This window comes from Urocitellus parryii, chromosome 15 (genome assembly GCF_045843805.1).
Source record: "Urocitellus parryii isolate mUroPar1 chromosome 15, mUroPar1.hap1, whole genome shotgun sequence".
NCBI lineage: Eukaryota > Metazoa > Chordata > Mammalia > Rodentia > Sciuridae > Urocitellus > Urocitellus parryii.
In genome coordinates this window covers 15,758,568-15,785,723 of record NC_135545.1, presented here as the reverse complement: position 1 = coordinate 15,785,723, position 27,156 = coordinate 15,758,568, and the positions used below count along the sequence as shown (strand labels likewise).

The window sequence follows — 27,156 nt, the reverse complement described above, 5'->3', positions numbered from 1 at the left end:
AGAAAGTAAAAATCTGTATATTAATTTTGCTAAAATCTTTGCTGATGCTTGAACCTCATGTTTAGGGAAAAACCAAAGAGTTCAGGGAAATCAAAAGCTAAAAGACTGGGGGTGGGGGGAGACGATTTCAGTTACTGCCAACGCCAGGGGAGACAGACTGGATTTTAAATGTAGACAAGCTAACTAGCTCCTTAGGACAAAAATCAATACTCTTCCAAGAAATAAGACAAAATCCAGGGATAATACAACATATTAATCACAACGTCCATTACACAATCAAAATTACAGGAAGAATATGCAAGAGTCACGAGGAAACAATAGAAATTGACTGTAAGACAAAACAGATACTAGAATTACAAGGCTCTTCTGTGTGAAAATATAACAACATTTACCACTTTAACCGTTTTTACATACATAACTCAGTAGCATCAAGTACATTCACAACACCAACATTTACAGAATTTTTTCCTCATATCTTTTCCACCCTTTAAACAATAGCTTTCCATATCCCCCTAGCCCTAACCCTGGCTAACATCTATTCTACTTCATCAGGTTTCCTATTCTAGGTATTTCAAATAAGTGGAATCATATGAACTTTGCCCTTTTATGCCTGGCTTACTTCACTTATTATAACGTTTTCAAAATTCATCTATTTTTTATACCAAAATTTCAATCATTTTGCTGAATAATATTCCATTGCTTGTATGAACTGAATTGTTTTCATTCATTCATCTGCTAACAGACACTTGGGTTATTTTTACCTCTTGACTGTCGTGACTAATATACACTGGAGTTTTAAGTGTCCATTTGAGACCCTGCTTTCAGTTCTTTTGGGTGTACTTCTAAAAGCAGAATTGCAGGACCATAAGGTCATTCTGTTTAACTTTTTTGAGAAACCACCAAACTCTTTCCTATAACAGTTGCATCATCTTAAATTCTCATCTGCATTGCACAAGAGTACTATTTTCATTTCCTCACCAAAACTTACTGTTGTTTATCATAAGCATCCTAATAAGTGTCAGGGTATCTCATTATGGTTTTATTATCATTCCATAATGACTAATGATGTTGAGAACTTTTTTCAAGGACAAATGTCTATAAAAGGCATTTGCTCATTTTTAAATTTGTTTTTTGTTGTTGAGTTGTAAGAGTTCTTCAGCTATTACGGTTATTAAACCCTTATTAGATAGATGACTTGCAAATATGCTTTCCTACTCTTTAGGCTACTTTTTTCACTATTTTGTTTTTGATGCATGCAAGTTTTTAATTTAGATGAAATCCAACATGTCCACTTTTTCTTTTGTTTCCTGTGCATCTGGTTTTATATACAAGAAATAATTTCTGATCCAAAGTCATGAAACTTTTATTTAAGTTATTTCTGTTTTCTTCTAAGAGTTTCAGGTTTTTTTAAAAATTTTTTTTAATATTTATTTTTTAGTTCTCGGCGGACACAACATCTTTGTTGGTATGTGGTGCTGAGGATCGAACCCGGGCCGCACGCATGCCAGGCGAGCACGTTACCGCTTGAGCCACATCCCCAGCCCTAAGAGTTTCAGTTTTACTCTATCATTAGGTCTATTATTCAGTGTTAATTTTTATATATGGTATAAAGAATCCAACTTCAATGTTTTGTATGTGGATATTGAGTTTTCCCAGCACCCATTTGTTGAAGACTGCCCTTTACCCAGTAAATGATCCTGGTATCCAAGTCAAAGATCTTTTACCTCACCTTTACCATTATGATGCTGGGTTCTTCATATGTAACCTTTCTAAGATTGACAGTTTTCCTTCTAGTTTTTTAGAGTTTTTAAAATAAAAGGGATTGAATTTTGGCAAATCTTCTTTGGGGGGAGGGGATCAACTGAAATGATCATGTCCTTTTCCATTTAGTCGATTAATGTGGTATATCACAATTGGTATGACGAACCATCTTTGCATTCCTGAAATAAATCTCATATGTTCAGAGTGTATGACTCTTTTAAATATGCTACTGAATTCACTTTTCTAGTACTTAGTTGGGGATTCCTGCACCAATATTCAAAAAGGATGTTAGCCTGCAGTTCTCTTGTAGCTGTCTTTCTGGCTTTGCTATCAGGGTAATACTGATCTCAGGAAATGAGTTAGGAAGTATTTCTTCCTCTTCTATTTTTGGGAAGATTTTGAGGACTGATGTCTGCTGCCTTTATGTCTTGTAAACTCTGGGGGAGAATGGACATTTTCAGTATCATGTGTCCTAACTCTTTTCTCCTGAATTTTACTGAGGATGGCAACCATTCATTTATGACATTTCAAAAACTATTTCTGGAAGGTATATATTCCTTGTGTGTGTAGACATTTCTTTGTGAAGAAACCCTGACAAAGGTCTTCACAAAGGTCTTCCTTAAATGTCTGGTTCTAAGAAAATTTTTATTTCTACTTCACTTGGAAGGATGTTTTCACTAGACTGAGAATTTTTTTTTTCAGAGATTGATGTGTTTCATTCCTCTCTTTTGCATACATGGTTTCTGGAGAGAAGTCCAATGTAATTATTTTTTCTATTGCAAAGATGCTTTTCCCCACCTCTGCCTTCTTTCAAGGTTTACCCTTTGTCTTTGGTTTTCTGTAGATTTAAATATTCATGTGTAGATTTTTTTTTTTGTAATCTGCTTGTTCTTTGAACCTCTCTCTTTTTTCTTCTGATATTTCAATGACAAGTATGTTATTCCTTTTGTAACTGGGTCATAGTTCAAATATATTCTGTTCTAGATTAATCATATTATTTTCTTTTCATTTCAGCTTGGGACACATCTTCAAGCCTACTGATTGTTTCCTTGGCTGTGTTCAGTCACTTAAAAAGTCCATCAAAATTATTATTTTTTTCCTAGCATTTCCTTTTGATCCTTGGTTTCCATCTTTTTCTAACATTAACCATCTACTTTGCATATTATCTACATTTTCCACTGGTGTCCTTAACATTTTCATCATAGTTACCCTTCAATTTCCTATCTAAATGCAAAATTTGTGTCATATTTAAATCTGGTTCTGATGCTTGCCTTGGGTATTCAAACTATTTTTTCTTTCTTTTAAACATGACTTATAAATCAGGTAGTATAAACTGAGGTAAGCAGGCTTAGTATGAGACTTTGCATTTATTTAGCCAGTAATTGGACTGCGTTTACTTTTGCAGTAGATACAAGAGGTTTCAGTTTTTTCTAGTGTCCTTGGTTCTCCCACCTACTCAATTATCTTTGGGATTTCTTAAGATCTCCTTCTGAAATAGAGATTATCTTGTAGCTCTTTCAGATATAATCCACTGTTATTATACAGAAAGCCCTGTTTATGTGGTGGTGGGGAAGCACTGTATATCTTATAAATAAATCGTATCTTTTAGGGAGCCTGAGCCCCTAAGATGTAATCTTCGGAAGGGTTTTTTTGGGGGGTGGGCGGGGTACCACGGGGATTGAACTCAGGGACACTCAATCACTGAGTCAAATCCCCAGCCCCCGCTTTTTTATTTTATTTAGGGACAGGGTCTCCCTGAGTTGCTTAGTGCCTTGCCATTGTTGAGGCTGGCTTTGAACTTGTGATCCTCCTGCCTCAGCCTCCTGAGCTGCAGGGATTAAAGGTATGCCACTGTGTCTGGCTTCAGATGCATTTTTAAGTCTTTTTCACCTTTAGCTAGACAGAAAGGCTAGAAAGGTTGGTATTGGCTAAGTGCCCTTCTCTCAAGTAGACAAGGTCTGGTAATAAGAACATGTTGAGTCTATTTCATAAAGGTCACTTTCTCTCTCTTCCCCTTTGCCACAGAGGAATTTGTCTCAGACCCCTCCCTTGAGAATACTCATGAAAGTGTGGAGGTCCCTTTAAGGCTGGGCCCCTGAAATTTCTTGCACCCAAGCCACTTCAACTTTCAGCAATTCATCAAAATAATTGTTCTTAACAATTTATGACTCCAGTGATTTTTGTTCTAAATAAGCAGATCTTGGCTGTTATGATCTGCATTTTCTTTTGTCTCCAGAATTCAGAGTAGCAATCTACCCTGTGACCTCAATTCTTTCACAGATCTAAGAAAAAAGTGATCTCTATCCACCATTATAAGGACAAGGAAAACTTCCAAGTCCTTTAAATATCAGCTGAAATCAGAAATCTTGAATTTTTATATAGACATTCAAAGTTTAATTAACAAAACAAACAAAACCTCCATTATTGATAGCCTCTTTCACATCTCTACCATCCATGAATACTCATTGACTTGCATCATTTACTAGCTGGGTGCTATGTATCTTTGTGACTTCTTGGCTAGCTCTGCAGTTATATCTGGCCACATTACTAAGTTCTAGTCATTAGAGTGTGAAGGAAAATACTGTATACATTTCAACACTTGTCCCTTAAAGTCAATCAATATGCCTTTTTGCCCGCCCAGCATCCCCACCATGTACCTGGCTCCCTGAGATGTGTAATTAAGAGCCAAAAGAAGAATAAGATTACCACACTTGATGGAAAATAACAAAGTGGATCCATACCAGTCCTGGATTGCCTAACTACAGACTATTAAATGAAACAAAAAAAAAGTTATCTTAAGATATGAATTTTGGTTCTCTTCTATCCTACAAAAATCTGTATATCAAAACATTAGCCTTAACTTTAAAAAGATATTTTAAGTCAAACCCAAAGGATTTAAGTTAACCCTTTAAGTTAAACCATTAAGTTAAATCCTTTAAATCACATAATACTGGTTTCTAGTATACCATTTTTTAACCCTGTATGTCAGTTTTGTTCTTCTTCACTGTCAATGTTTATTTCTATTTACCCACATATTTAATACTTCCTTTAGCCATTATTTCTTTGGGGTTCTCAAGCTCTTCCTTTGGGATTACATTATCATCAACAGCATGCCAATACATTCCTTTAGTACTTCACATACTTTTTAAAGTTAACATTTGTTTGGTTTTGGTACTGGGGATTGAACCCAGAAACTCACATATGCTAAGTAAGTACTTTATTACTGAACTACACCCCCAGTACTTAAAAAAAATTGTGCCTGGCTCAAGTTGCATTTTTGAAGACACTTAGCCAGGTGTCAAAATCCGAATTCTTTAAAGACTCTTTTCAGGGTCCCTGATATAAAAACTGTTTTCATAGTAATACTATGAATCATTTTTTTTCACTCTCAATCTCTCACGTATACACAGGAGGTCCATAGTCTATGTAAATGTGACATTACTACAGAAAGAATACAGAAGCAGATAAGAGCTTGGTATACTGGGATACACCTGTAATCCCAGTGGCTAGGTAGACTGAGTCAGGAGGATCACAAGTTCAAGACCAGCCTCAGCAACTTGGTGAGAATCAGTCTCAAAAAGGACTGGAGATGTAGGTCAATGGTAAACTGCCCTTGGGTTGAATTCCCAATACTAAAAACAAAACAAAAAAACTCCACAGATAGGAGAACCTGGCTATCTTCCATGAAGTAATTAAAGATATCCCTAAAATTATATAATATACATATGCCACTATTATTATTTTTAGAAAACTTATTTTTTACAAAATATATTATTCATATGTAAAGAGTGTATTAGTTTTAAAATTAAAAATATTTTCAAAAAAACCTCCTAATTTGAGAACTGACATTGCAAATGGCTGCACTGTGTTAGGTTAGGTTCCTTGGCAACAGAATCTGAGATGGAAAATTAGGGTAAGGAATACTGGAGAAAGCTCTTGGGAATATGACTGATAAAGAAATAAGGGAAACAGAACTGGGTGGAAGAAGAGGAAATTGAACTGTGACGCAACTGCAATTCCTTAGAGAGCTCTAAACCTGGGATGACTCTTCAGAGTTGTCCTAAATTGAGGCAAAAAGGGCCAGGCTGTCCTCAGGGACACAGTATAACCTTGCATAAAGCAGCTCCCTTTATCCAACAATTTCTGTACTCAGCCAGCTGCTCATCATAAAAACAAGCATTATCCTTTTTCTTTCTTCTTCATCTTTCACATGAGCAAATTCTATGAAATCACCTCCAAACTCTCAACTCTACCAATTTCTATTGCTGTATCTGTAGTCTAAGCCATTATTAATTTTTTATTTGTTGTGTTCCAAGGTGATTCACAGAAACTGGTCCTTATAAATTTAGTATCTAGATATTCTCCATGTTTATCTAGGTAAAGAGGGATTTGCCATGATTTGATTAATAGTATCCTAAGCTGTTCTCTCACTTATATTATTATTTCTATCCCTCAAGAAGGGGGAAAACGTATTTATAGAGATGAGATGATTTGCTTGCTGACATATATCAGCAAACACTATTCTTAGACTTCAGGTTCAGTTTAAGGAATTAAGCTAAGAAAGTCTTTTGAACCTCAATTAGAATTTTAAAATTTTCTGTTGACTTGAAAGTTTTTTAAAGAAAAGAACAGAGAATTTAAAGCACACAAAGTATGGTCCACCAAAAGAAAAAAGAAAAGAAATATGGAGAAAATCATGGAAAAATGAAACACACACACACACACAAAACACAATATCTTGCAACTGAAAACATTTACATGGCTTTTTTTGTAAATGCATGAAATTTGGAAACTATTTTTTTATTCAGAAACAATCTAGATATTAGCTATGCTGACAAAACTAAATTTAGTATAAAGCCTATTAAATAAAAGACCATTAAAGAAAATGGCAATACTCATTTAGACAAAGTTTTACAAACTATTATTGTTACTTTCATAAAAATAAGTCCCTTTACTTTATGACACACTGTCTCTCTTCAAAAATAGCTAATAACAGAATTTGTAGTCATGTTTTACTTTACAAATTATGATTTACCTTTGTGAAACCAACTTCAAATGGAATTGATGTTTAAACATAAAAGCTAAAGATCCATTGTGACCAACACCCTCAATTCTTATCTCCTTTTTAAAAAAGGCATTAGTGGTTTTGTGTATATCAAATAAGACAATAGAGACAGCATAATAAAAAGTTATCTTAAGTAGGGCTGGTCCACATTGTTGGAGCATGAGAGCCTTTTAAAGGAACTCAATTATTACAGTTCAGAATCTAGCACTACCATGGCTTCTAACTAAAATTCAATAGGGCATATGTAAGTCAAGAGCTGAAGAAGGATTGGTATGTTAAGACTCAGCAATACTAAGCAATTTTATAAAATTGCTTATGACCACCTCAAGGAAATAAAAAGTCTTTCGCATTTTACAATATCAAAATAGTTAACAATATTACTACCTATGCAGGTTGTGTAGAAAAATGTAAAGAACAGTAAAACTGCAAAGTCAAGTTTTTAGAAAAAATCTTACTGATTTTGTTAGCTATGAACCTACAAAATCTGTTGTCAAATAATGATAGACACACTAAATGGGTAGCTAATGTGTGTACTAATGTGTGTAGACCCGTTATCCCCTAAAATAGTAAATAAAAACACATTTCATTTGTAATACTAGCATCTGACTTTCAAAAAAAAATTTTTTTTGCAGTTGTAGATGAACAGCATTCCTTTAATTTGTGTTTTTTTTTTTAAACATGGTGGTTAAGGATTGAACCCAGTGCCTTACATGTGCTAGGCAAGCACTCTGCCACTGAACTACAGCCCGAGCCCATAAATTTTTAAGAATTAAATGTTTATTTGAATCTAGAACATTATTAATTCAAAGGTGAGTCCAAACTTCAGATATATATTTAAAAATCGATAGTACTAATAAAGTATGCTAAGTTCATACTATATAGCAAACACTACTAAGTACTAATTTTCTGAAGAGATTTTAAAAAATATATATTTTCTAGGTGGACACAATATCTTTATTTTACATTTATGTGGTGCTGAGATTGAACCAAGTGCCTCGTGCATGCTAGGTGAACACTCTACAACTAAGCCACAACCCCAGGCCCCTTTCTGAAGATATTTTTGATAAAATAGTTCATCATCTGATAGGACACATGAATACATTTCTTCTTATGGGCAAAGGTTTCCCATGGCCTCTTAATGCTTGAGAAATAACTAGAAAACACTAGTAAAACAAGTCATTCATATTAACATTATGTATCACCAAAATTTAAGATTTATTTTATATGCTACTGTCTTTTGTAAAGCATAAAAATTACATGTAAAGCTAAAGGCCCCTTTCAATTAACACCCAATCCCAATCCCAATCTCCTCCAGAGAGAACACTATCAATAATTTGGCATGTATTTTTCTAATTCATTGTAAATAGTTTACATACATACGTATTTCAATAATAAAACAGTTCTGTTCTCTGTAAATGATTTCATTGCAGTGTACATGAATACTATACAATATGTTTGATCTCTATCTTCACTTTTCCACTCAACATTGTTCCAAATAACTATCCGTGTTACACATAATAGATCTAATTGATTTTAACTTCTATACACTATTCTATCAGTTGAATATATATCACATTTATTCATCCATTAACCCACTCACTGATGCACATTTAGATTGTTTAAAATTAATGTGTGTATATTTCTTATGTATCATTTGTTTCTATAGGCTGTATTCAAGAAGTGCAAATGCAAGAATCTGTCCAAAAAAAGAGCTTGCTTGCCTCAGAGTTATAGAAATCTTGTATTTGACTTTTTTCATTTCAGTGTTCAAATCCTTTGGAATACTGTTTCTTTATAAGATTGTGTATAATTTTATTTCCCTCCATATGGAGAGCAAAATATTCCACAAATTGTTACTGACCAAGCCATTACTTCCCTACTAATTCATGATCTCATGTCTAATACACACGGAGTCATATATGCATTCACGGATGTGTTTTTAGATACTCTATTCTTTAAAACTTGTTTATGAACCTACTAATGCACTAATACAACACACTTTAATTTTATATATTTAGTATATGGTGAGGCTGGTTTCCTCTGTTCTTTCTCAAAACTGTCTCATAGACTTTATCTCACATGAATTTTGAAATCATTTGGTAAAGATTCCAGAAAATTATTGTTAGGTTGTTTAGAACTGCATTCAGTCTAGATTTTTAGGAGAATTGAGAATTTTATGATACTGGATTTATCCATCTATATACTGGTATTTCTCCCCATTTTACTCAAGTCTTAGGCTCTCCAACAAAGTTTTACTTTTTTCAAAAAGGTACTGTTCATTTTCATTTTTCTGAGCTTAGATCAAGAGATTTTAATATGTGAAGCCTTTCTTCATTTAGTATTGGGGGCGTTTCTCACCTGTATGACCCCTCTTATGTATAGAAAGTGATGCTCTTTGAGAAAATGCTTTCCCACATTCATTACATTCAAATGGTTTCTCCCCAGTATGACTTCTCATATGTATGATAAGTAATGAACATTGGGAGAAGGCTTTTCCACATTTACTACATTCATAGGGTTTCTCCCCTGTATGACTTCTCACATGAAGGGTAAGGGAGGATATCCGAGAGAAGGCTTTACCACATTCATTACATTTAAATGGTTTCTCTCCAGTATGGATTTTTTCATGTTCAAGGAGATTTTGTCTCTGACTGAAGGCTTTTCCACACTGGTTACAATGATAAGGTTTCTCTCCAGTATGAATTTTCTCATGTTCAGTGAGATTTGATTTCTGACTAAAGGCTTTTCCACACACTGTACAAGCATAGGGTTTTTCACCAGTATGAATTCGCTGGTGTCTAATGAGGTTTGACATCTGAATAAAAGCTTTCCCGCATTCATTGCATTCATAAGGCTTCTCTCCAGTATGAATTTTCTGGTGTGTAATAAGATTTTCTTTCCGGCTGAAGGCTTTTCCACATTCATTACATTCATAGGGTTTCTCAGCTGTATGATTTCTCATATGTACAGTAAGAGAAGAACTCTGAGAGAAGGCTTTCCCACATTCACTACATACATAGGGTTTCTCACCTGTATGACTCCTCATATGTATAATAAATACTGAGCACTGAGAGAAAGCTTTTCCACATTTATTACATTTATAGGGCTTCTCCCCTGTGTGACTTCTCATATGTAGAGTAACAGATGACATTCGAGAAAAAGCTCTACCACATTCATTACATGCATAAGGTTTCTCCCCAGTATGAATTTTTTCATGCTCAATAAGATTCTGCTTCTGGCTGAAGGATTTCCCACATTCCTTACATTCATAGGGTTTTTCTCCAGTGTGAATTCTCTCATGTTCAATGAGATTTGATTTCTGACTGAAGGCTTTCCAACAATCCTTACATGCATAAGGTTTCTCTCCAGTATGAATTCTTTGGTGTCTAATGAGGTTTGACATTTGAATGAAAGCTTTTCCACATTCATTACACTTATATGGTTTTTCTCCAGTATGAATTTTCTGATGTGTGATAAGATTTTCCTTCCTGCTGAAGGCTTTTCCACATTCCTTACATTCATAAGGTTTTTCTCCAGCATGAATTCTCTCATGTCTGATGAGGTCAAATTTCTGACTGAAGTCTTGTCCACACTGATTACACTTAAAGGGGGTTACAACATAGGATGAGCAATGATAAAAAGGTTTGTCATACTCATTACATTCATAATTTTTCTCTCTTACACAGCCTTTCTCATAACTAAGTAAATCTAAATTTTGTTCCAAACCCTTAACAAGTGAGTCACATTCATAGAAGCTTTGTCTTGAAGTAACAATATCTGAACTCAGAGGAAATATTTTTGCAACTTTTTTACATTCAATGACTTTTTCCTTAATCACAGTTTTCTTGGAGATGGATGTGACTTTCCTCACAAGTGTTTCCTGCTGCTTCTTGATCTGTTCATCAACTTCCCAAACTTCTAAAATGGAGGACCAAAAATTATTACTTGTGAATTTTTCTACCACTATACTATTAATAACATTTTATAAATTTGTTAATGTGGGGTTTAATTTTTGTTGTTGGCCTTAGTCAATCAATATGAAATAAATTTAAAGTGTAATGTCCCTAGTTCTGAGATTTGACAAGTAAACTACTATAGACAACATTTTGGAGCAAAAACTGACATATACAGACCCAAGTAGCATTGACTGATTTTTAAGAATGTCCTTGTACAATGAAGTAATCAGCAAAATAAGCTGAATTAAAATGAAAAGTATAACACATAGGTGACTCAACAGGGAGTCAACTAAAGGATAAAATGAACATTTCGGTTAAACACAGTAGACTGAATACATCCTTATTTCTTCTCCTTTCTAAGATTCTTTCCAAAAAGAATAAAGGGCCAAACTTATAAGACAAAGGAAATAGGAGTGCTGACATAGGTAAAAAAGAGATTTCAACAAAACAGTGTAAGATGAAAGGCATACATGGTACTATTAACTGGACATCACATCTAAAGATTAGCTAAAGTATTATGAAGATGTAAATGTTAAAGGCCTAAAATGATTTGGCAACAAAACATTGGAGAAGTTTAAGAATTAGAGGATTCAAGTACTCAAAATATAGGGATAAACAGGAACAAGGCAAGAACATGTTTTTTCTCACCATCACTTTTCAACATCACATGGGAAGTTCTAGCTAAGAATTAAGACAAAGACAGGAAATAAAAGGTGTGTAGACTGAGAAGGAAGAAACAATATTAACAGTCTTTGTTCACAGATGTGTGATCATCTATGTAGAAAATCTGAAACCATCAACAAAACATTTGCTGGAATTAATAATTACAGGAAGATTGCAAAATATAAGGTCAACATACAAAAATGAATTGCCTATACGAGCAACAAACAAATGGAATCTGAAATTAAAAATCTATTACCATTTACATTACAAAATAGGCATATATCTAACAACAAAATGTATAAAATATGAAGAAAACTACAAAACTCTGATGAATAAATTCAAAGAAGAAATGAATAAATGGATATTTCATGCTCATAGATAGAAGACCAGATATTTCAAGATGTTATTTCTTCCCAACTTGATCTATAGGTTCAATATGATCCCATTCTGCAAACTATTTTGTGTATACAGACAAATTAATTATGAAGTTTATGTGAAGGAAAAAGACCCAGAATAGACAATACAATACTGAAGAAGAGTGGAGGACTGACAAAGAAGCAAAGGCAATACAATGGAGCAAAGACAGTCCTTATAACAAATGGGACTGGACCAAATGGACATCTGCATACAAATCAATCTAGACATAGATCTTACACCCTTCACAAAAATCAACTCAAAATGGATCATAGATCTAAGAGTAAAATACCAAAGTATAAAACTTTGAGAAGATAATACAGGAAAAAAATCTGGGTGATCTAAGGTTATTATGGTGATGATAAACCCCAAAGGCAAGACCCAATGAAAGAAAAAACTAATAATGTGGACTTCACTAAAATTTAACTTCTGCTTTGCAAAAGACATTATCAAGAAAACTAAAAAATAAGTCACAGACTGGGAAAAAATGTATGCATAACACACATGTGAGAAAGGACTGTTAGCCAACATAATAACCAAGATTTCTTAAAACTCAACATTCAGAAAGCAAACAATCTGATTAAAAAATAGGCAAAAGACCTGAACAGACATCTTAACAGTGAAGATGGCAAAAAGGCACAAGAAAACACTCAAAATCATATCAATAGGAAATTAATTTCAAATTAAAAGAACAATAAGACAGCATTACATACCTATTAGAATGGCCAAAATCCAAAACACTGGCAACACCAAAGGCTGACAAGGATGTGGATCAACAGGTACTCTCATTCACTGTTGGTGGGAATGCAAGATGATGTGGCTACTTTTCAGGGCAGTTTGGTAGTTTCTTACAAAATGAAACATATTCTTACCATGATTCAGCAACCACATTCCTTGGTATCTACTCCAGTGAGTTGAAAACTTATGTCCATACAAAAACCTATATAAGGATTTTTAAGTAGCTTTATTCGTAACTGCCAAAATTTGAAGCTGTTCTTTAGTAGGTGAATGGATAAACTGATAAATCTACACAATGGAATATTTGTCAATGCTAAAAAGAGATAAGCTATCAAGTCACAAAAAGACATGGAAGATTCCATGCATTTTCCTAAATCAAAGAATCCAATCTGAAAAGACCATCTATCAAATGATTCCAAACATACTGGTAAAATCACAGAGATGGAAGAATATCAGTGACTGCCAGGGATTACAGGAGAGGGAAGAATGAATTAGAGGAACACACAGAATTTTTAGTGCAGTAAAACCATTCTCTATGATGCTATAATAGGTATGTCATTACATATTCATCAAAATCCACAGAATATAAAATACCAAAAGTAAACATAAACTATGGAGATTTGGTGGTAATGACTGTCAATGCAAAATCATTGGTGAAAGACCTGAACAGATCTTCTTTACCAAAGAATATATAAAAATGGTAAATAAGCACATGAAAACATGCTCAACACTTGTCTTAGGAAATTAGCTGCAAATTAAAACAACGAGACACTACAACACACCTAATACAATGGCCAAAATCAAAATCACTGTCAATGGTTGTAATAAATATACCACTTTGGTGAATGATGATGACAGTAGAGGAGGTGTTAGGAGAACAGGTGGTTTATGGAAACTATTTTCTGTATTTTGTGAATCTAAAACTGATCTAAAAAATAAAGTTTATTAATTTTTAAAAACAGGGTGATCTAAGGTTATGGTGATGATAACCTTAAAGAGCTGGGCTTGGTGGCACATATGTGAAATCCCCACCACTCAGCAGGCTGAGGAAGGAGGACTGCATAGTTTGAGGCCAGCCACAGCAACTTAGGAAGCCCTAGGCAACTTAGAGAGACCTTGTCTCAAAATAAAAATTAAAAAAGGCTGGGGATGTGGTTCAGTGATTAAGCACCTCTGGGTTCAATCCCTGGTATCAATCAACCAACCAATCACAGGTAGGATAAAAGCAGAACTGAAAAGAAATGGATTATGAATCCACTTAGGTAATATATATCCCAACCTCCTATTGTCTTTCCATTTTGCAAAGGCTAAGAAAGTTCAAATAAAGATGTAGGGTACTCATATGATCGAGACTTGCCACATATCCATATAACATCTTAATTCAAAACTAATTTACGAAAGAGAATGGGCATTTTGCTTATGCCAAGTGGCAAGGTTCCAACAGTATAGAAGGTCTTTCCTAGTTCAACTACAAGCACTGTCTTGATTAGAGTGGGAGAAGGAATTCTCTCAGCATCTCACTTCTGTACACCTTTGAGACTCATTCCTAGAAACTTGTAGCCTGTGTCTTCATTCCTCCTACAGATTGTGTAAGCCATTTTAGTATTTTCATATAAGTTCCTTCCGTGTGTGTGTGTGTGTGGCATTAAAGCTGAACTCTGGGGTACTCTACCACTGAGCAATCACATCCCAGATCTTTATTTTTAATTTTAAGGCAGCGTCTCCTAAGTTCTGAGGCTGGCCTTGAACTTTCTTCCTGCCCCAGTCTCCTGAGGAGCTAGGATTATAGACATATACTACCACACCAAGTTAAATTCCTTCCTTCTAAAATTAGCAGCTGTACACTTTTTTTTTTTTCTTTGAGGGAGGTTTACCAGGGATAATTAACCAAGGGGTAATTTACCACTGAGCTATATGCCCAGTCCTTTTTATTTTTTAGATAAAGCCTAACTTGCTTACATTGGCCTCAAACCTGTTATCCCTGTCTTGGCCTTCCAAGTGGCTAGGATATTCTTTTCTCTGTAATTGGATCTTGATCAATACATCACCTCCCAATTTACACAGGAAGTTGCCATTTCTCTAAAACCCAAGCAGGAAAAGAATTTTCTAGAGAAAATGAACCAAATAGGTTCTAGACTTAGAAACAACTAAAGCAGATATCTCATGTTAGCAAAAAAGTATGATATGTATGATTATATGACTTGTGTAACATTATGTACAACCAGACAAATGAAATTACACTCCATTTGTGTATGTGTCAAAATGCATTCTACTGTCATGTGTAACTAATTAGAACAAATTAAAAATATATTTTTTAAAAGTATGAATTACATGAATGTTTATATGCTGAATAGTAACTCTCCAATCCCTTTTTGTTGCTTACAAGTTGGCATGTAACATGGGAATATTTAAAAAATAAAAGAATTGTAGACATCAGCATTTAGGACTTCATACAAGATTTTAACTGTCTGATTCAAGCATGCTGCAGAACAATCTATCATTCAAATACAAAAAAGTACCTTTGTTAATTAATAGTTCTTTAAATTTCCCTTTATCCCTTCACGCATCAAAGTAAGGTAAACTAACAATACTAATAGATTTCATATTTAAATAAGGTTTCAAGAGCATTGTTCAAATTAAAAATACATAGAAAACCAAGCAAACTGAAAATAAAGAAAATGATAACTCTAGGAATGACTAAGTTATGTAAGGACACATAATAAATATATATTTAGGGGCTGATGTTGTGGCTCAGTGGTAGAGCACTTGCCTAGCATACGTTAGGCTGAGTTCGATCCTCAGCATCACATAAAAACAAATAAATAAAATAAAGATGTACTGTGTCCATCTACAACTAAAACTTTTTGAAAAAATAAAAATATATTTAGCTCAGAAATGACATGTCAACAGTCACAACAATGTAAGCAGTGAAAATCAAATCAACCCAAAACTATAATATACCTATGTTCAGAGAAAAAGAAAAAGAAGTAGTGACAGCATTGTTAAGAGTATAAAAACTCACCTTCCATTTATATTAATTGATAAAAATTGGAAAATTACCAATCAGAAACATATTCAAAGAAGTCTGGTTTACAGTTACCCCTAAAATACTGATTTCTCCTTTGCCTTATTTTCATTGGTTTTGGAATTATTCCTTCATTCTTTAAACACACACACACAAATATCATGTTTACATATATGCACATATATGTATGTATACACACACATAAATATATATATTTCCATCCATTTTTAACATAAAAGATAATGTACCTTTTGTCATGTCATTGTATTGCACATTGCTTTTTTCCACATACATACAGTAGTCCCTTTTTGCGCTCAGTTTCACTTTTCACAGACTTCACTTTTGGTCAACCACAATCAAAAAATGTTAAATGGAAAATTCCAGAAAAAAATAATTCATACATTTTAAATTGTGTGCCATTTTGAGTAGCATGACAAAATTCTGAGATACACCACCTAACTCCATCCTGCTCTGGATGTAATATTTTCCCAGAATACTCATGTTGCATTTGTGACCTGCCTGTCGGTCACTAAGTAGCCTCTCAATTATGAGACCAACTATAGTGGTACCACAGTGTTTGTGTTCAAATATATCCTTTATTTATTTAATAATGGCCTCAAAGCACAGAAGTTGGCAATTTTATTACAGTATATTGTTCTATTTTATATGATAATTCAGTACTAATGAGCAAGTATAATGCTCAAGATTATATGTGATTTCCCATGACAGAAGCAGGAGTTCTGAGAGAAATAGTACTGTCCTGCCTGGACCAGGACATTTATAACACTGGTCAAAGAATCCTATGGCTAAAGGTAAGCTAACCTGTGTACTAAAATAAAATATTAAAATTTTATTTATATATGTTTATTAAAGTGTTCAAATTAAAAGTTTTTTAAATTTCTAAATATGAATTTATAATGGTTTAACTTGACAAACTTCAGCAAATTCTAGTGTGCCAATCACTATTCTAAAAGATTTTAAAGGGAAAGAGTATCATTTCTCTTTCCTGTCCTGTAAAAACATTAATTCAGGTAAACAGATGATGAGAGCATCTTCCTTTAGGGGGGAATTTTAGCTAATAAACCAGAAGGAATCTCTAATAAAATAATGATCTGAGCAATGGTGATCCATTATTGCTGCTAAAATTTTTAAGTAAAAAGTTGATGGCTATCATTAAAAGAGACCAATTCTGAATGACAGCACACGAATCCACTGGTCAATCTCAATATTTCTAAAATGGGACAAATGAATAACAAAATAAAATACACACAGGACCACATATGAAGTATTGCTGCCCAAGAACTGATCTAATAGAGCCAAATTATAGGAAAAATAGAATGAAAGAATGTGTCAAACAGCATGAGGAGGTAAACTGCCAAATCCAGAGTAAGACGCAGAGGTTAGCAAATTATTAGTATCTTGCTTTTGTATAACCCATGAAATAAAATTGTTTTTTGCATTTTTAAAGTGTTGTTAAAAGAAAGGCGGGCATTGGGAGAGAATGAGAAAGAATATGCAATATAGACCTTATGTGGCCCAAAAAGTCTATATAGTAATATATTCTTCTTGGCAGGGATATGTTCTAAGACCTCCACTAGATGCCTGAGACTGCAGATAGCACTGAACCTTATGTGTACTATGTTTCTCCTATACATGCCTATAATAAATTTTTATAAATGAGGGACAGGAGATAAACAATAATAAAAATGAAATAATTTTAATAATATACTGTTAAAATACCTTATGTACTAGATCTTTTCACTTACAAAAGCAATTTAAAAATTCTCTTTGGAATATCCAAATTGCCAGCATCATTACTCTGGTGCCTTGGTACCATAACTAAGTAAAAGAAAGGTTATTTGATGGGGGCTGGGGATATGGCTTAAGTGATAGTGCGCTCGCCAGGCATGCCTGCGGCCCAGGTTCGAGCCTCAGCACCACATACAAAGATGTTGTGTCTGCCGAAAACTAAAAAATAAATATTAAAAAATTCTCTCTCTCTCTCTCTCTCTCTTTAAAAAAAAAAAAGGTTATTTGAAGACAAGCACTATGATATTGTGATCATCCATCTGATGACTAAGAAGGCTACTAAGTGACTAACAGGCAGATAGTGTACATAGCCTGGTTACACTGAACAAAGTAATAATTCACTTCCAATGTGGGGATGGCACAGCTTTGAACTCTATTCAGAATGGTGTACAATTTAAAACTTAGGCATTGTTTATTTCTGGACTTATCCCACTGAATATTTTTGTCCGTAGGTAATTGAAATAGCAAAAAGTGAAACTGTGGAAGGGAGTGATTGCTGTATATTTTCTGGCCCTTTAATGAGAAAAGCTGCTGACATTTAGAATAGCAATAAATTGGTTTCTACCCAAATAAGAGAGTGGGGGAAAACAGGTTTAGGGGAAGTGTGGACTAAAACAAAAGTGAGCAATAATCCCCCAAATGCAATGTATGAACCTTTTTAAATCTTGATTCTAATAAACCAATCATAAAAAGATATTCTTGTGATGATCAAGAAAACATGAACAGAGATTAGGCCTCAGAAATTATTATTAACAATATTAACATTGTTAGGTGTGATGGTAATACTTTTAAAAATCTTATCTACTGGCATGGAATCCCACTTAAGGGAGAAATGTGAAACACTTTGGCAATGAAACAAAGCTGGATGCAATGGCGTGCACACCAGTTGTTCCAGCTACTTAGCGGGGCTGAGGCAAAAAGATTCCTTCAGCACACAAGTTAGAGATCAGCTTGAGAACATAGTAAAACCCCCAACTCAAAAACAAAACAGAGGGTTGGGGGACAGAGGTTATAGATGAAACAAGTTTGGCATTATCTTATTACTTTTGATTAGGTCACCTATCACATTATCCTCACAAGTCTTTTTTTCATTCTGCATACCACAGTAAATTAATGTAGGTAAATCTTTAAATATAATAATAAAAATCTATCCAAATACAGTTCTATCACAATCAACTCATGAATCATTTTCAGGAATAAAGCACAGGCTTTTCTCTTGGTAATTTAAGTATTATTGGACATCAAAATGGGGAAACATATAAGAGAGAGTACATGTTTTCAGAATCAAATATCCTGGTAGAGAGGAAATAGAATGTTAGTTTAGAGTTAGGCAAGATAGAAGACCATTTATTGGAAACTAAGTTCAACATTTAATAACTGCTAGAACCTGGAAAGGTAAGAGCACTCATAATTAAAAGCAAAGATGTGAAGAGGTCCACAATTTTGGAAATATAAAAGATACATATTCTAATACTGTCATTATTGGAGTTAAAAAATGAGTTAATGAGAAGAATACAGATGCATCATGAAGGTACAGAGAGGAAAAAAGGCCAATTTGAACTGTTTTGGGAGACGTGATGTGACTCAAAAAGGAGTTATGGACTCTTCATAAAAAAAAAAAAAGACAGAAATAAACAATGAACAGAAACCAAGAAAAAAAATATTAATCCTTTAGAGAGGATTAAAGAAGAAAGATAATTCCAAAAAGGGTGAGCCACAGAATCAAATATAGCATGGAGGATGTTTTATTTCAATATGGTGTAATTAAACATCTCCATCTCCTCTCTACTCTGCAGACATTAAGAAGCAGAAAATATATTTTCTTTTTCTTTTTTTTTGAGAGAGAGAGAGAGAGAGAAAGAAAGAATTTTAATATTTATTTTTCAGTTTTCGGCAAACACAACATCTTTGTTTGTATGTGGTGCTGAGGATCGAACCCAGGCCGCACGCATGCCAGGCGAGCGCGCTACAGCTTGAGCCACATCCCCAGCCCCAGAAAATGTATTTTCAATAAAACTAAAAGGCAGCTAAAGTTGGACATGGTACACACACCTATAATCCCAGCAACTCAGGAAGCTGAGATAGGAGGATCACAAGTTCAAAGCCGGCCTCAGCAATGGTGAGGTGCCAGGCAACAGAGTGAGATCCTGTCTCTAAATAAAAAACAAAAATAGGGCTGAGGATATCACTCAGTGGTTGGGTGTCACTGAGTTCAATCCCTGATACCAAAAACAAGCAAGCAAGCAAGTAAATAAATAAATAAATAAATAGAACTGGGGGTGTAGCTAATGGTAGAGTGCCACTAGGTTCCATTTCCAGCACTCCCTTCTCCCCAAAAAGGGGCAGATAAATTCCAGTTCCAGAATACAGGAACAGAGAATAGACTAGTTGAGGTAGAGAAGAAACCCAGAGATAGTGGCTGTTGTTTCTTATCTTAGGACGGTAAGTGCAGGAGACAGAGTTCTCAAAAAACAGAGGTACAGCCTTTGTAACAATGAGATCCAGTTATACTGACTGCAACACAATGAATCCAACTGGCCCTGACAAATGTTAGGGAAGGCAGAATTTGAATAAGGAGATGCAAGTAAACTTTATACCTGCATAGGAGGATAGAAGAGACACCGAGTTCTAAAGGAAGCATGAAACAATAATCTCTCTTTGATCTGTGGGAAAGGGTAAACCAACACTCATCACAAAACATTGTATGATAAGGACGGCAGTGTGAGATAAAGTGGCTTGCTACTAGCTCAGAGCAATTTCTCCAATAATTTTCCATATTATCCTTCTATAAATAGTAGATGCAGGAGAAAGTACCCTCATTTAATGATGAACAAAAGGACTCAGCATCAAGTCTAAACAATGATGCTGTAAGAAACAAAAAACATAATCCATAAGTTGAAAGGAAAAATTAATCCTGACTGATCAATACGAAGACACAGACTCATAAAATTCTAAAATTTCAAGAAAAACAAAACAAACCTATGAATATGCAAGGGGGGAAAAAAGTGGTATTTTACAGGAAATTATCACACTGCTTCTCCAAGCAACATTAAAATGTGGGGAGCAAGAAAATTCTCTAACATTGTCAGGGAACCACGTATTGGAGAAAAAAGCATGGTACAAGATATACCATAGGGCATGGAGACGCATACTTGTAATCCCAGCAACTCCAGAGACTGAGGCAGGACTGCAAGATCTAGGCCAACCTCAACAACTTAGTGAAGCCCTAAGTAACTTAGCCACACCACTTCTCAAAATAAAAATAAAGAGGAAAGGCTAGGGACGTAAGTCGATGGCAAAACACCCCTGGATTCAATCTCTAATACCACAAAAAATAAATAAATAAATAGAAATTTCCAATTATCAATCAAAAATTAAAAAGGTATTTTCTTATGTTAAAAATCTCAGGAACTCTATTTCTTTATTTGTTTTTGCAGCGCTGGGAATTGAACCTAAGACCTTATGCATGCCAGGCAAGCACTCTACCACTAAGTCGCATACCTGGCCCTCAGAAACTCCAGGTCCATGAGGGAAGGACTTTGTTTTATATACTGTTTCTTGTCCATGCCCAGAATAGTTATTTCATCCTTAATGTCACTACTATAAATATGGTTTCCTTTCTTTTGTATCTTCTTGGCTAAAGCATATATAAAAGCTACCAATTTTTGTTAATTTGATATCTTACCACATAACTGGATTCTCTATTTGTTGCACTTTCTCAGTTGTTTCTCTTTTTCCTAATAAATACAATCCTATCATCTGTAAATAAAGATGGTTTTATAACTTTCTTTTCAATTCTTAAATAGAGCTTCTTGTTCTCTTGTCTAACACATAGGTAAGCTTAAAGAGAAATGTACCACGCTATAAAAGCAAAAACTTTCAAAGCTCCCCTTCTGAATGACACAAAAGTAGATATATACAAACACACAACAGTTTTGTAGAGAAAACTTCATTATAAAGATGGCAAAAAGTCAACGTGCTGAAAGTTAATTCATATATCTAGCATAAGCTCATTAAAATTCTACAGGTTTATATCAGGAAACACAAGTTAAGTCTAAAACTACTCATATGGTACAATAATCCATCAAGAATAGCCTGGAGAGCTGGGAACAGTGGCATATGCCTATAATCCTAGTGGCTGGGGAGGGTGAAGCAGGAGGATTCCATGTTCAAAGCCAACCTCAGCAACTCAGCAAGGCTCTGAGCAACTTAGTGAGACCCTGTCTCAAAATAAAAAACAAAAAACAGCTGGGGATGTGGCTCAGTGGTTCAGTGCCCCTGGGTTTAATCCCTCATACCAAAAACAAAAACAAAAAACAGACTAGCCAGGACAACACTCAAAAATGAACTGTATACAACTGATGAAAGGAAGGGACTAAGTGCTAAGGATAAGGAAATTTACTTTTCAATATATCTTTTGGATTATTTTTATTTTTTAACCAAGCATATACTATACTATCAAAAATTAAATTAAATTTCTATTCCTGTAAAGCAGGAATAGAAAACTTCATTTTAAAGATGGTAAAAAGTTAATGTGCTGAAAGTTAATCCTGTGGGATTTCTAAACTACAAATATATTTCTAAACCATGGGATTATAAGGATTATGAATTTTAGTGGGAAATATAACAACTGTTACAAAACACAACTTTTAAGCTCTTCAAAATGGAAAGAAGAAACTAAAGAAATCTAATTGTGGGATAAACATGTTTTAAAAATACTATACATCCACAAAATACTGAATGCATAAGAAAACAAAATGACGAACATAAAGGAGAGAGAGTCCAAGGACCACAGACGACAACAATCCTGAAAGGAAGTTGAAAATGAATTAGGGAAGTTTGGTATCCTGAAATCAGACGGGACTACTAACCCTGGTCCTCTGAAATTTGAAAAAGGGAAGACAGTGCCCAATATGGGAAAAATAATACCCAGAAGTGTCACAACAATGCAAGGCGCTCATACTATTTGTCACTCTAGACAACAGGGACCTTTAGAAAAATCTTGGAAAATGTATAACAGTAGCAACCATTCGATGAACAAATGTCATGTGGCTTTCTCACTTAGGTCTACTTTTAACTTATTCACCTGGAGAATGCCTCCAAAACATTTCTTCTTCTATCACCCATGGCTCCTCTTCTTGTTCCAACTTGAAAATCACATCTGGTTTGGTGACTTGAAAACCTATCATGTGAAACAGCAAAGAGAGTGGATGTTACTGCTGGAGACAACCATATAATGTCTTGGGCTGAGTCTTGAGGGCTTAAAAAGGATGAGAGCTTTCAGAATGACATAAAGTATTTTTTAAAAATATCTTTATTTATTTTTACATGGTGCTGAGGATCGAACCCAAGGCTTCACACGTGCTAGGTGAGCGCTCTACAACTGAGCCACAACCCCAGCCCCAACAAAGTATTTGTAAATCAGTCTTTACCCTGACCATCTTGGCACAAAAATATCATGTAAAGAAAGGGAGGGCTAGGCTCACCTGGCAAACTCATGTCTCCACAAGTTTTAGAAAGGGAAAGGAATTCTGTGTTAACTATAAAACTACCCTTACCCACTATGACAAGGTTGCTATAGTTCTCCAGCATCACATCCCGGTACAAGTTCCTCTCAGCAGGTTTCATTTGCTGCCATTCCTCCTGGGTGAGGTCCACAGCCACATCTTTAAATGTCACTGGTTCCTATAAAAATACAATCCTAATTAATTAGAAGCAACAGAAACTAAGGGATGTTGTCAAGATAAGTAGAAATCATTTAGTATCCTGGGGTCAGAGATCATTAAAACCTGTTAATTAGGACTTTATATATTAGGACCTGTTAATTAGGACTTTATATATTAGGACCTGTATTATATGATGAGGAGACTGCACTACATTAGAAATATCCTGTAGTAGTATGTCAATTACTGAATCAGCAAACATTAATTCATCACAAGCCAGATGATGAAACTATGGAGTCAGAAAGACGATGACTTTTATTGGGCTGTGACAGAGATAAAAATGTTGGACCTAACTCACAGGTATCTGTCTCAGAATCTGCCCAGATAGTTGTGTGATCTAGTAGCAGAGGAAAAATAAGAGAAACAGGCAGGATGGAGGACGAGAGGCATAAAAATTTGAATATGCAGTTTGAAATACCTATCAAACTTCCAGTTGGAGAAGTCCTATGCAGTGAGACATACGAAGAAAGAGGTAAGAGTATATTAGCCACCAACTCAAAACTGGGAGCCAAATCCATGGCTGACAGATGTGAGTGGTAATAAAGAACAAGTACTGTGAGCAATAGGGCCAAGAACAGACCCAACAGCTAATAGCAAACAGACTGACTCAGGTTTTTATTTTATTTACAATTAAAGTACAGAACTAAAACTATGATAATGTATAACATAAGCCAAGAAACAAATGAAAAACTTCTGGAAAAATATGTGATTTGATCACAAAACTCTAGTCATTCCTTCCCATTTAATATCCAGAAAAGAAAAGTCTTTTATCTGCAAAGGCTCTGAGAAAGAAAAACAGCCACATATTCCATACTTAAAGTAATTTATTCAAGAAATAGTATAAATGGGATGAGACAAAATAGGAAGTATAAATTGAAATCATCAAAGGCTGAATTGCAATGAATGCTTCTGAGAAACTCTCTATGATGTTGTGGAAGAGTTGGGATTCTAGTCCAAGCAAGGTAGCTGCAAGAGCCATAGGTTCTTACCCATCTTACTATAATTCTCCAAATCAATAGGAAGAGTCGCAGAACCCCATGAATATTCAAGATGGACAAATGGACACACAAGAACTCCTACACCTGAAGGACCCCTTTACTGCTGAGGTTTCACTGAAGCACAGGAATCACCAATAACAGGAGGAAAAATATACCACAAAAAGATCAAAAGCTAATAACAGTGGCTAACAATCTTGATTTCACAGGGTTAGGGTCAGATGAAGCAGTAAGAAGGAAGAATGCAAAAACAAGCAAACAAACAAACAACAACAACAACAAAATGACAAAATCAACTAGATGTAGAAAAATAGCCTTTGGTACAAAGGTTTCACTAATTACTCTATGAACAAAAGCAAACATGGGCCAGGTAATCCCAGCAGCTCAGGAGGTTGAGGTAGGAGGATTGCAAATTCAAAGCTGCCTCGGTAACTTAGTGAGGCGCTAAAAACTTATCCAGACCCTGTCTCAAAACAAATAAAACACATAAAAAAGGGCTAGGGATGTGGCTCAGTGGCTGAGTACTCTAGATTCGATCTCTAGCACCAAAAAACAAAGACAACAACAACAAAGAATACTTTTGCTGTTACTGCCCAATACTGGACTAACCAAACTAGTAAAAGCAAAACAAACAAACAAAAAACCCACTCATAAAACCTAGTTTTAAAGATTTTAGTTAGAGCCTGGTATAGGAGTGCACACCTATAATCTCAGCAATTTGGGAGGCTAAGGCAGAAGAATCACAAGTTTGAGACCAGACTGGCTAACACAGTGAAATCCAGTCTCAAAAAGAAAAAAAAAATTAAGATTTTAGGTAAAGAGTAAGGGAATCATTAAAATAAATAGAGCAAATAACTGTTAGTGTATAAGAAGTAATAAATGTAAAAACAAATTAATTTTAATCTTTTTATTATCTTTTATTTTTCTTGTATCAGGGATTGAACCCTGGGACACTTTTACAACTGAGTCACATCTCCAGCCCTTTTTATCTTTTGAGGTAGGATCTCGTGAAGGTGCTTAGGACCTCAGTAAATTGCTGAGGCTAGCCTTGAACTTGTGATCCTCTTTCCTCAGCCTCCAAAGTTGCTGGGGTTATAGGCATGCACCACTGCATCTGGCAATTTTACACTTTAAAAAGCCATTTAAAAAAGTAAAAATTGTGTGTATGTGTGTGTGTGTGTGTCTCCATTTCCAAAAACTGATACCTTGACTTCTCTTTGTTTTTCTCTTCAGTGGTATTGGGTTTAAACTCAGGGCCTATACATGCTGGAAAGCACTCTACCACTGAGTTCCATTCTTAGTTCCCTTTTTTCTTTAAAAAAAAATTTTTTTTTTTTTTACTTGTAGATGGACACAATGTCTTTATTTATTTTTATGTGGTCCTGAGGATTGAACCCAGTGCCTCACACGTGTGAGGCAAGCACTCTACCACTGAGCTACAGCCTCAGCCCCATGTTTAGCCTCTTTTAAAATTTTATTTTGAGATAAGATCTCACTAAGTTGATGAGGCTGGCCTTGAACTTATAAATCTCCTGGCTTCAGCCTCTAAGTAGTTAGGATGACAGGTGTGTGCAATCATTTCCAGTTAAAACTTAGACAAACATTTGTCAAGCCTAATCATGAAAAAAATAATATAATCATTCAAACTTAGATTTTTTAAAAAATATGCACTAAAAGACAGACTGGTAAGTTTTTAAGTTATGATAAGAGTTCTATTTCCTAGATAGCAGTGAGAAATATCCATGGACTGGTTCCCTAGTGAAACAAGCATAACTGGTAAGAAAACAATTTTTTTTTAATTAAAATTTCTGTATCTGTCCTTAGGCAAATATTTGTTGAAGAGAATCTACTAAAACTGGATAACAACTGTGATAATCCACTGGTAAAGAGACCAATATCCTTAATAAGAACAAATGCAAAAATTTTCAACAATTTTATTGAAAATTGTAATTTGCTAGTATTTACTAGCAAAATAAGTCTAACATTACATGAAAAGGATTATACACCCTGATGAAGTAGAATTATCCCAGGGATGCAGATGGATCAACATTCTGTTAAGCAATTAACATATCACTTTAAGAGAATAAAGGAGCTCCATTTGTGTACAATGAATCAAAATGCATTCTGCTATCATGTACAACTAATTAGAACAAATAAAAAAATAAACATTTGTAGTAATCAAAAAAGAGATAAAGGATTAAAAACTGTATGAATGACCTCAATAGATGCAAAAAAAAAGCATGGTATAATTAGATATTCTTTCATGATAAAACCCCTCAAAAATTAAGTATTGAAGACAGTACCTCAAAAAGATAAGGGTTATACATGACAAACAGAGTGCATCATACTGAATGGAAAAAAACAAATTATTTCTCTTAAGATCAGGAACAAGAAAAGGATATCACCTTTCACCAATCTTATTTAACATAGTATTAGAAATATCAGCCATAGCAATAAGAGAAAAAAATGAATGGGCATCTAAGTACAATGGGGACGTGAAATTATCTATTTACAGATAACATAAACACAACATCAGTTATTTTTACTCAATAATGATGAAACTACCAAGAAAGTAATCAGGAAAGCAACCCTATTCACAATAGTTAAAATTAAAACTCACACTCACACACACCCTATGAATCAATTTTACCAAGGAAATGAACAATCTCTACAATAAAAATTACAAAATACTTATGAAAGAAAATGAAGGGAATAGAAAAAAGTAGAAAGACATGCTACATTCATGGATTGAAGAAATTAATACTGTTTTGTTCTGTTCTAGTGCTAGGGATTGAACCCATGGCCTTATATGTGCAAAGCATTTGCTCTACTGCTGGGCTATGACCGAATTAATATTGTGAAAGTATCCATACTACCTAAAGAAATCTACAGATTCAATGGAATTACAATCAAAATATTAATACAAAACACCCCTAATAACCAAAGCAATACTAAACAAAAAGAACAAAGCTAGATGCACTGTTAACACGTGACTTCTTTACAACAG

The 27,156-nt window shown here is 34.5% G+C and overlaps 2 protein-coding genes across 5 annotated transcripts in view; both read right to left on the bottom strand.

Moving 5' to 3' along the window:
* The window catches only part of LOC113175101 (zinc finger protein 568), a 73,393-nt gene that overhangs the window by 26,661 nt on the left and 19,576 nt on the right, over nucleotides 1-27,156 (bottom strand). For all 4 annotated transcript variants that reach the window (XM_026379262.2, XM_026379265.2, XM_026379264.2 and 1 more), the window contains exons 5-6: nucleotides 22,990-23,116; nucleotides 22,518-22,613 (exon numbers count right to left, since the gene is read on the bottom strand). In XM_026379262.2, coding sequence (XP_026235047.1) covers nucleotides 22,518-22,613; nucleotides 22,990-23,116 — 223 coding nt within the window. The remainder of the gene's footprint in view (nucleotides 1-22,517; nucleotides 22,614-22,989; nucleotides 23,117-27,156) is intronic.
* LOC144250431 (uncharacterized) lies at nucleotides 7,906-12,648 on the bottom strand. The gene is made up of 2 exons (XM_077793258.1): nucleotides 12,573-12,648; nucleotides 7,906-10,744 (listed from the first exon to the last, which is right to left on the bottom strand). The coding sequence occupies exons 1-2, from the start codon at nucleotides 12,646-12,648 to the stop codon at nucleotides 9,162-9,164; spliced, it is 1,659 nt and encodes a 552-aa protein (XP_077649384.1). The 3' UTR covers nucleotides 7,906-9,161.